The sequence below is a fragment of the Poecilia mexicana genome, unplaced genomic scaffold, assembly GCF_051168715.1.
Source record: "Poecilia mexicana isolate PSO_F unplaced genomic scaffold, ASM5116871v1 scaffold_17, whole genome shotgun sequence".
Lineage (NCBI taxonomy): Eukaryota > Metazoa > Chordata > Actinopteri > Cyprinodontiformes > Poeciliidae > Poecilia > Poecilia mexicana.
The window spans coordinates 414,148-425,000 of record NW_028263386.1 but is presented as its reverse complement, the minus strand read 5'-3'; the positions used below and the strand labels follow the sequence as shown (position 1 = coordinate 425,000).

The following is a 10,853-nucleotide window of genomic DNA, read 5'->3' as shown; positions in this document are numbered from 1 at the left end:
GTGTGTGTGTGTGTTTCTCTGTGTGTGTGTGTTTCTCTCTGTGTGTGTGTGTGTGTTTCTCTGTGTGTGTGTGTGTGTGTGTGTTTCTCTCTGTGTGTGTGTGTGTGTTTCTCTGTGTGTATGTGTGTGTGTGTGTTTCTCTGTGTGTGTGTGTGTGTGTTTCTCTGTGTGTGTGTGTGTGTGTGTTTCTCTCTGTGTGTGTGTGTGTTTCTCTGTGTGTGTGTGTGTGTGTGTGTGTGTGTGTGTTTCTGACCGTCCACAAACGCAGCTCCGCTCCTCACAAACTCCAGCAGCTGGTCGAAGATCGACCCGATCGATCGCTTAGCAACCACGAACCGGTGCAGAGGAGACGGGTCCTCAGGGTCCATGGCTCCTACGCACACAGAGGACTGACTGGACCAGAACCAGAGGTCCTGGTCCAGCTCTATGGAGGTCAGGTCTCTGACTTTAGCTGCAGAACCGGGCCCAGATGGTTCTGACCCTGCTGAAGGTAAGTGGTCCCATCAGAACCAACCGGACCTTCAACAGACACCAGAACCACGTCCTTACCGAGATCTGTGGGTTTCCCAGGTTCAAAGGTCAGTCCTGCTTCAGGGTCCGGTCGCAGTCGGGTCGGCGCCGGCTCCCATCATGGCCCGGTCCAACTGGCAAACAGAACTCTGCTTCAGCGTCTAAAGAGCTTAGAGACTCCGAGGAACGTTGATCCACTTAGTGGGATTAGAGCCGCAGACGCCTGGAGACACTAGGGGACAGGAGGGGACAGGAGGGGACAGGAGGAGACAGGAGGGGACAGAAGGGGACAGAAGGAGACAGGAGGGGACAGGAGGGGACAGGAGGGGACAGGAGGAGACAGGAGGGGACAGGAGGGGACAGGAGGAGACAGGAGGGGACAGAAGGAGACAGGAGGGGACAGGAGGGGACAGGAGGGGACAGGAGGGGACAGGAGGGGACAGGAGGAGACAGGAGGGGACAGGAGGAGACAGGAGGGGACAGGAGGAGACAGGAGGGGACAGAAGGAGACAGGAGGGGACAGGAGGAGACAGGAGGGGACAGAAGGAGACAGGAGGGGACAGGAGGGGACAGGAGGAGACAGGAGGGGACAGAAGGAGACAGGAGGGGACAGGAGGGGACAGGAGGAGACAGGAGGGGACAGGAGGGGACACCACAATAAAAGCAAAGAGCAGTGAGGGGCGGCTGGCCCAGGGCGAGCTGCTGCTGAGGGTGAGTGATGATGAAGGCGGCGAAAGCTTCAGAGGATGAGATCATTCTACTGCGCTAGTGCTGACGGTGTGTGTCCTGTAGGAGGCGCCGTCGCCACACAGCTCTTCAGGAGGAACGCCAACCGAGAAACCGCAGAACCTCCAAGGTCGGTCACATCCAGGACCCAGTAGAACCCGATTCTGCATGACTGCTCAGGTCGTCTCTCATATTCTCACTTGGATTAGGGCTTGTACTTTTACTAGGCCACTCTAACCCTTGAACTTATCCCATAATATCTCTGGTCATCCTGCTGGAAATTGAACCGCCGCCACCTCCCCACAGGCTGATGCTGCCACCACCATGTTTCAGGTTCTGATGAACCCTGTGTGTTCTCTCAGCACGGCCTGCCGGGCCCCCAGGGGCCACCGTTATTCAGATCTGTTGGGTTCTGATAAAATTGTTCTGTATTTTGAATTAAATATATTCTCTCTTTTTGTTTATTAAATTATTAATTTTCCTTCAGTTTCTAATCTGCATGACTGATTTGTCACTTTTTATCCTCCATGTTTTTATAATCATAAATATTTAATGAGCTGCAGAATAATTAGTTGCCTGAATGAACAGGTTGATAATTATGAGGTTTTAGGATTGTTTTTTCTTTGAACAGTTTAATAACTGACCTCTGAACCAGGAACTACTTTCTACAGGTCGCCTCCCCTGAGGCCTCACTGCCCCCTGCTGGTGGTGGTGAGGAACAGCAAGGAGACGCTCTGATGGAAATTATTTATTGACAGCAAAACCAAGCAGAACAGACTCACTTCCTGTCCCCGGACTGGTTCTGGTGGTCCAGGCTGCTGGCCAGGTGAACACCAGTTGCTCCACACCTGTCCAGGTAATGTAGCTCCACTCACTCACAGCGGTTTGTAAATTGTTCTGTTGCTCTTTGATGACACGGTAGATTCTCTTATTAATTTATGTGGTGACATAATCACCTGAGAGCGCGTCATCACAGGAGATCTGGGTACAGATGGAGCGGCCCGGCGCGGCCCCTCTGGCCCCGCCCACAGAGGCCCCGCCCCCTCGGGCTCCACCCGGACCGTGTTGCGGCCGTACAGCCTCCTCTCGTACTGCAGCAGCTGCTCCCAGAAGCCGGCGTTGATGCGGATGCAGGGCCGGCTCTCCAGGACGCGGCGGTGAGCCTGGCGCAGCGTGGCGCCGCGGAACCTCATCAGGTACGCCATGACCAGCGCCGGCGAGCGGCTCCTCCCCGCTGCGCAATGCACCAGCGTGCCTCCGGCGCGGTTGCCATGGATACGCTCGGCCACGCGGTCGAAGTGCAGGCCGAGGGGTTCGCAGGGCAGGTCGCAGACGGGGACGCGCAGACACTCCACGCCCGGGTGGGAAGGGAGGGCGTGGCTCAGCGTGGCGTTCACTATCAGCGTGATGCCTTTCTGTGACATCAGGGCGCCGTTCAGGGGGGCGTCGGCCCCGCTCAGGAACAGGGAGGGCGTGACCTGGGAGAGCGCCATCAGGAGCGCCTGGCAGGGCGCAACAGTCACCAACAGGTGAGTTCCAGGTGAGCTGAGGGAGGAAACAGAAATCAGAAGTTAGAGCTGCTTTGTTCCAGCAGCTCAGATTAAACTGCCGGTAGCTTTACTGTCACTAATCTGGTTTTAATGCACGAAAACAGGCGATGACTCTTTGAAAGGAAGTGACGCCACTGGACATGAGGAAGATAATATTCATAACATCCCAACCTTCACGTTTGCCCTCTGGTTTTTATTCCAACCCACGTCTAAAGCGGGTTCTGGGATTCAGAGGCTCCGACAGAAGTCCAGCCCCGAACCGGAACTGAGAATGAGACCCAGTCACCCTACATGGTTCTGGCTGACCCGGCCCGGCGGCCAATCAGCCGCCAGGGTTAATAATAACTCAGCAGCTGAAGCTTGACATCGGGTCACATGATGAGAAACCGCTGTTAGAGGAGAAGTTCATTAGAAACCAGAGGATTTAGTGAGGAAAGATCAGTCAGGATCAGAGCTGGAGCTGCTGCTCTTCAGTCTGTTTCCAGCTCAGCTTCTCCATGTCGGTATTTAGCTATAAAGATGCTACGAGTCAGAGCCCAACATGCTGGAAATGGCTTTTTATGAATGTCAAGGAAACATATATGTAGTTTCACTTTTGGATAATTTCTCTTTTATCCTTGGCTTCAGCCTGTCACTTTCACTTTTTGTGTAAATATCTCAATATTTAGTGTATTAATGCAGCTTATGTAATGAAATAAAAATAATTTACTCTGTTAGAATTATTTTCACTCTTTGCTAGTTGACGTCCTGTAATAAATATTTTTCTCTGGAAAAAAGTAAGAAAAATATGTAGTTTAATGTTTGACAATGACTGATTTATAAATCAACTCATTTCTCAATAATGTATAAAAATAAATGCAAGAAAATAATTTGTTGTCTTGAAACGTTAAATGTAGATTAAATTATGGAATTATGTAAATATGTTCTTTAAACACTGTAAAAATGTCTGTTCATCAATGTTAATATAAAAATGATCAGAATCATTTCTACCAAATAAAACATTGAGCTCTTTATTCAGAAATGCCCCAAAACATTAAATAATCACATCAGAAGTTAGAAACTCTCTTTAGTCATTTCTCTGATTACCAAATATATTAATGTGTGAGAAAATGTGTCAATGACAGGAATTAACTTAAAATACTTTGTAGAACGGCACTTTGTGAAGTTCGGTCCATTTACCTGCTTACTGGGACATATTCCACATTCAATATGGCGGACGCTGTGAGTATCGCAGCAACGGGCCGACCCGCCCCATGACCTATGACCCGCTCCATGACCTATGACCCGCTCCATGACCTATGACCCGCTCCATGACCTATGACCCGCTCCATGACCTCTGACCTGCCCCATGAGGCGTCTACGTATTCATGTCTATGCTCCAAACTTTGCAAGGACTGCGACACAGACTGACCAGGAGAAACTATGCACAAGTGCTGCTTCCTCATACACACAAAGCCAGTCACCTTCCCATTCATACCTGGTGACGTCACATCGACACACCCACCACCCAGGTGTCAAAGCCACGTGCTCCTGTCATATCAATAATTACTTATTTCATTCATATGGCTCTTACAGAGCCTCAGTGAAAACGTGTTTATTGTTATTGACTCTTTGGTGCAAAAAAAAGTTGATTATTGTCTGGATGTTTATGTCTGTTAAGGTTGAGATGAAACCACATGGAAACGGCCCTTCAAACCATTCAGATACAACAGAGACACAATCAGACTGTCAGATGATTTATTACCCCACGATAATAACTCAAACAGTCCAAATAGTTTGGATGTATTTTATTTCTTTCCTTCTTACGGAAAGTTTCTGTTTATATCATAGGTTTGTGGTGCCTTTCTATACTAAAGAAAAAGATATAAAACTTCAGATATTTCACAAAGAGATATTAACATTTATGGAAAAACCTTACATAACCTTGTATTAAGGAAAAGTACGGCGGCCCGTAAGAAAGGCTTACAGTATTCAGTTATGCCGCATGAACTGATCAGTACATTATTGCGAGAACGCAAAAAAAATAAAAAAAATAAAATAAAAAAAATCCCCCACGTACCGTAAAGAGTAGACCCGTAGTGGCTGCAGGAAACACGGCGGCCATCTTGGAGCGGCCATCTTGGCTGAACCAAAGCATAAATCGTTTGCATTCACCATAATGCCTCATGTCTGACGTAGCTAACAGGGACAAGCTTACAAAGGTGCTATGTAAACGTTCAGTGTTTTGATTATCTGTGCAGTGCCCAATCTACATATCTATGCTTTATAGATAGATATAGATATATATCTATATAAACATATATAGATCTGTCTATATTGTGTCCAAGCTATCAGTCGAAGCTGAAGTTAGCTTCTGAATGTAGCATCTAATTCGGAAAATAGCTAAAGGGCGATTACACTTAATTCTTCACCATCTTGAGCTTTTTTAATGTGTTGTACTTTAAAAACTACAACACCTAGATATTTCAAACCTAACTAGATTATTCTGTACTAACAACAGAATAAATAAAACATTTGTGAAACCTTCTAATTGATTTGTGAAATTTGTAAAATATCAATAATAGATTCCAGAACGCCTTAGATCTGAATTATTAAAGTGGCATTATTTGTTATTTTAACTTCCCGTTTTCTTTCTTTTTTTAATCTTTATCATAGTTGGAGTTGGACAGAAGTTCTGTTTCATGGCTTCCTGGAGGGAGAGATCGGCTCAGCTAATGTTGCCAACAACTTTTCTCCTGCTATTAACGTTTTTGTTTTTCTTTATATATGGAAGTATTTCTATCAGTTGCTTTTTCCATTTTGTTTACAGTATTTGCTCTATTTTTTATTTTTACCTTAATGCTTACCTGGTCAGGTGAGGTGGAAATGTACATCCTGTTGATTACTGACAAATGTCAGAACCACATAGACTGAGCTGGTTACGTCAGATCAATCTGAATCTTTAGTTCTCATTAAAACGAGAGAGACAGCAGCGCAAATCGTGACACCCACCTACTAATGGCACTTCCGGTGGCAGGTGTGACACCTGCCATTAGTGCCACTGCTTTCGGGTCTAGCCGTAAGTGTTGCCACTGGCTTCGGAAAATGGACTACATATCCCATGATGCTTTATTACTAGTCGAAGAAGAACTTGAAGACAGATGAAGAAGACAGAATTTAATAAGAGTTTTTTTTCGCAGAAAGACTTATGTCAGCTGAATTCCTACACGTTTTGTATATCATGTATGATTCGTTCATCCTATTTATTCACTAAAGTTCATCTGAATAATCCAGACGACTCCTTCCGTCTTTGTATTAACCAAATACACAGCAGGTATCAGGGATGCCATTGGTTTCAGCACCTTTGTAACAGCTGAGTCTGGCTTCCACTAGAGCTGCTGTTTGGTGTCCAGGATGTTTCAGAGCTGTCACAACTGGTGCCGATGTTTTGGGGGATGGCAATGACAGTTTTTGGAAAACGTGTTACTTATATTGGCTGTTTATACACTTTTATTTCAATGGTAATTGTATTAGTTAATTATCCTTGAATATTTTTGACTTAATTTAACTGAAGGAAGATGGCCAAAGTAATTGAATCTACCACTAAGTGTCACTATTACAGTGGAACCTGTTGAACCCCGTTGGGTTGCCAGATTGGGCTTTGGCCAAGATGGAAATACGTAGTAGTTGTGTAAAACGTATATTGTAGAAATTAATAAAGTTTAATGAAATATAATTTCTCATGGATGAATAATAAGTTATTTGATCCTGATGTAGTAAATTCACACGTTGACTAAACATGAATTTTACAGCAGACTTCAAATTGCTGTTTAAAGTATTTACATACAATGGCTAATAAATATTGACAAATCAATTACTATGCATATACTTTGTGACATAAACTCTAAAAAATGTTGAAACATATCTGCCAAATAAAATAATATGTAAGCAGCACAATTTTCTTTGAAAAATCATTTTCATCTTAAGTATAACCCAAAGTAATTTTTATTTCCAAAAATATGTAACAATCTTGTTCTTAATGCTGCTTAAGATTCACACATTGTCAAAGTTTCTGAGATGTACATACTTTGTGTTTTGACTTATCAATATTCAATATTAGTGTAAAAAATTGAAGGTGGTTTAACTTGAAAGTGAAAGTCCTCCTGCTGCCTTGAAAATGTTATTGAAATGCATTTTGTAGCTCAGATTTTAGTCATTTTCTCATCTTTGAATAAGAAACTTTGAAGACAATGAACAGAACCAGAAACAAACACAGAGAAGCAACCTTCATGTATGCCACACAAATCTGGAATAAACTTGACAAGTAATGAAAAATAGCAGATTAAATTTATTAAATAATAAGTAATAACTCTTTAAAACTGGTTAACAGGCATTTTTGGAAAATTATGATAACATGTTTCTTTTTTTAAAAATTGCATTATCTTAAAAAATAAAACACTGAAAGTTATAGTGGCTGCCTGGTCTATTAGGTAATAGACCAGGCAGCCACTATAACTTATGACATCCTGTGAACTGTCATGGAACCAGGCTGAACATAATGTCACTCTGGAAATGTCAATATCTCATGTTGCCACTGTCACCAATATTAACTAATAAGTCAATATTAGTGAACTTACCTGGTTTAATAATCAATAGCATTATATTAAGGTTATATGACTAACTGCATATTACTTAATATTCACATTTCTTTGCTGGTATTACCTAAAAGTGTTGCATTTTAACATCTCACTCCTGATCTACATGTAAATACCTGATATAACATAAAAACTGAGAAATGGGGAAAAAAGGTTTGTAAAATGTAGACTATTACAAATGAGATTCAATTTTATTGTAGGTACAAACAGGATAACAAAATGAACAGTGAATATATAATATACTTCCTAGCAGCTAATCAGAGATCAGACTTGTTCGCCTTTACTGGTGATGAAAACTCGTCACTCTGGAGGAGAGGAAGAGGAGAGAGGAAGAGCGGCTCAGCCCCGTCCAGGATGACTGCAGTGTCAGGGTAGCAAACAAAGTCTGCAGGGAGATTTTTGCATATCTGGTGCTCCAGTTTCAAGATCATAGTTTAACCAAGTACTGTAAAAAACAAAAGTTAGTCCATGTTGTGATGATCCGTGGACTGATGGACGCCGTCAGCTGGTCCAGGTGCTTGTGTAGCTGAGTTACTTTTATTTTTTTGGATGAACCTTCTCAAAACACCCTTTTGTCATCCCCATTATCTATGTATTTTTGTTTTTCCTTGGTTTTTGAATTGTATTTTATTTTGGTGGAGAAGCTTTTATTTTCTTGTTTCCTGTCTCCGTGTCACATCCTGTGTGTTCCCGCTGCCCTCAGTTCGCGCCAAGCTGCGCTGTGGAGAGGTAAGCCTACAGAGTTGTCTTCTGCTTGTACATTAAAATATTCAAAATGTAAAGAGAAGAAGTATGCTGTTCAACTCATAAGTTGTAAATAGTTGTTTAGCTTTTTGATGTTTAGCACAGCACTGTTCTGGGTATTTAATTCCCACGTTGGTGACATTTATCCAGTTTACCGTGCCAACATGGTTATTTTATTTTTGTTCTTTTGGATGGTAAAGGTGTGTGTGGGAGAGCCAGGAGCTGCTGCTGAACATGTTTTTTGTTTTAAACAGGAATAAATCAAATAAAATCCTGGTTCCTTGACGTGATTCATTCTACAACTGTTACACTTGGATCCAATGGAAAGGTAATCGGCACTGTGATCATGGCTCAGAAACACGAGGTGTTGCGATGCAAACCTGAAAAATTAAAAACACACAAAAAAAAAAATAAGCGTCCATATTTAGCTGAACAACATAATCAAAACTAATAAATCCTCGGCTCTTTTTGTGAGTTTTGCTTGAAAATAAATTGACAATATCTCAGGAAATTAAACGTTTAAGTGAAATAGTTCTGGTATCTCAAAGAAACTGCAAAAACTGTTTCAGAGGTGTAACAACACTGAAGTCACTGAGTAAGAGTGAAGTAAAATACTACTTAGAAATGCATGTTAAAATCTGAATACTCTTGAAAGTGTGCAGCTGAAATTAATTTAAACTACTAGCAGGCAAAGCACAGTGTTCACCTGATATCTGTACCAACAGTAATACAAAAAATGATGCATAGAGGCATTAGTTTATAAAAGTCAAGGCAAACCTAAATTTACCATTTTAAAAACAAAAAGCAGCGGGAGGATGTAACTTCATAACTTCATTTTCTAAGCAGAATATCAGAGGAAAAAAAGAGAAATTTCGTTGGGTAAAGCAAGAACAGATTACAGCAGCCAAGTGGAAAAAATCACTCTAACGTGGATTATAATTATGAAACAGCAAAGGTAGATAATATATTCGGGATTCGGGAAATACGTGATTTGTACCATTTGTTCTGTGGGTTTTTCATGTGGATAGGTGAAAGTTAAACGGCTGTAAAGCGAAGGTTTTGGACCTTAATCTGACCGACTACCTGTGTGGTTTGGAGCATTGCTGCTCTCGGCTGTTTTTAAATTACCTGCTGGGTATCGGACGGGCTCGTCGCTCCGACTGCATGTTAAATGTATTTTATATAATTGTCACATAAACAAAAGCTAAGGAGCTGCCTAAAAATAATTTCATACTCCATATAACACAAACGCATCAACACACACGTATTGACTTACCTTGTGCCGAACCGCTGCCTCTGTCCTCAGCCTGTTCCCGTTGCAGTGGATTTCCTCCGGCATTATTTTCCTCCAACAAATTATTCCACTAAACGAACCACGTACCTTTATATCCCCCATCTTCCCATTTCTGACGCTGGATCTTCAATATCCTCAAGCTTTGAAATAGCAGGCAGCTACAAACCGCGTGTTAGCCGTAGTGGCTAAGTTTTGGCTACAGTCTGCTGTCGCCTTGATATCAGCAGGAAAATGAAAAAACTAAGCACCAGATGGTACTGGCTAATTACTGGACACAACGGCACACCACAAAACTCAGTCGTTGTACCAGCAGCTCACAGATATTTTAAGTTTTGCGTCTTTTTCATGGTACAGATCTTGCAGCTTCGGCCAAAAACAATAGGAGCCAGCAGGACCCGGAACCAACCTATGTGGAATAAATTCAAACGGAAATACGTCACCACCTCTCATGGCATATACCCCAACGGTGAGCTTTACTGAAGTTCAAATCCATGCTGAGAGTGGAGCTCCTTCCCGCAGCTCTGATTGGCTCAGCAATGTGACGTGATCCTCTGCAGCAAGTGATGGCAAAGCGGGGCGTCATCTCGACTTTACACAGCGTGTCTTCACCTCCACGGCAGAGGCTCCGCCTGAGACCGACTCACCGAACCCCTGGGGTTCGATCGAACCCAGGTTAAGAACCACTGGTCGAGAATCTCTCTGAAGCTAGAACTCCTCGGCTGGAACACATGAATGAGCATGTAAATATGTGCATATTATTCAGTATTAATCATTATTGAATCACCTTTGTTTCTCTATACAGTACTAAATAAATATAAAAAAATTATGACCGACTGCGTGCTTTGTAAAATACTCATTATACATCAATATCAGAGTGTTATATTCCTATTATATTTTGTTTTCCTCACTAAGAATATTTAAATATCCTGAACTATGTATCAATCCAATACTTGATACTTTAAAAACTACATGTCCTTGTAAATGTAGCTATGATGCTGTTTGAATAAGGTTTACAGGAATAAAGCGTGGAAATCTGTTTGGTATTTAGTGAGTTCTGATCGATTAATGCGCTGATACATCATTATGCCTGAGAAATAGAACACTGAGTGGAGTGGTCCATTAGGCGACTTTATATTCTGAGGCAACTATATGGAGCTACAACAGTCTCATAATTAACAAATGCACAGGACAAGATTCACAATATTAACATGGGGATAAATAGCTAATATCTCCGCTGTCACTGCCAGAAGCCAGGATGAGGTCGAAACTGTCGGATCGTCGTCATGGCTACGGCGCTGCTGGAATGGGTTAATGTGATTGGCTAAAACAAGGAAGCTATCTGATTGGTTACTGATCACCCAATCAGATAAACTACTTATTAAACAAAGACATTTG

At 42.5% G+C, this 10,853-nt stretch overlaps 2 protein-coding genes and 2 long non-coding RNA genes across 4 annotated transcripts in view; 1 reads left to right on the top strand and 3 right to left on the bottom strand.

The window, feature by feature from the left end:
* mfn1a (mitofusin 1a) overlaps positions 1-478 on the bottom strand; it is a 21,886-nt gene extending 21,408 nt beyond the window's left edge. The window contains exon 1 of the mRNA XM_088014658.1: positions 254-478. Within this exon, the coding sequence (XP_087870784.1) occupies positions 254-368 (115 nt within the window). The 5' untranslated portion in view covers positions 369-478. The remainder of the gene's footprint in view (positions 1-253) is intronic.
* Positions 479-1,971: 1,493 nt separating this feature from the next.
* LOC106929750 (dual specificity protein phosphatase 14) lies at positions 1,972-3,965 on the bottom strand. The gene is made up of 2 exons (XM_015006865.2): positions 2,958-3,965; positions 1,972-2,781 (listed from the first exon to the last, which is right to left on the bottom strand). Exon 2 carries the CDS (start codon positions 2,727-2,729, stop codon positions 2,112-2,114), a length of 618 nt encoding a protein of 205 aa, XP_014862351.1. The 5' UTR covers positions 2,730-2,781; positions 2,958-3,965; the 3' UTR covers positions 1,972-2,111.
* Positions 3,966-7,592: 3,627 nt separating this feature from the next.
* LOC106913331 (uncharacterized) lies at positions 7,593-9,817 on the bottom strand. Its single transcript, XR_001417209.2, has 2 exons — positions 9,441-9,817; positions 7,593-8,544 (listed from the first exon to the last, which is right to left on the bottom strand). It is a non-coding gene; the product is annotated as an uncharacterized LOC106913331 (long non-coding RNA).
* LOC148154470 (uncharacterized) lies at positions 7,981-10,284 on the top strand. The gene is made up of 2 exons (XR_015765761.1): positions 7,981-8,492; positions 9,813-10,284. It is a non-coding gene; the product is annotated as an uncharacterized LOC148154470 (long non-coding RNA).
* The last annotated feature ends 569 nt before the right edge of the window (positions 10,285-10,853 follow it).

Bases quoted from the DNA above. Each gene is read 5' to 3' on its own strand.
- LOC106929750 (XM_015006865.2), bottom strand. From the start codon at position 2,729: ATGGCGCTCTCCCAGGTCACGCCCTCCCTGTTCCTGAGCGGGGCCGAC.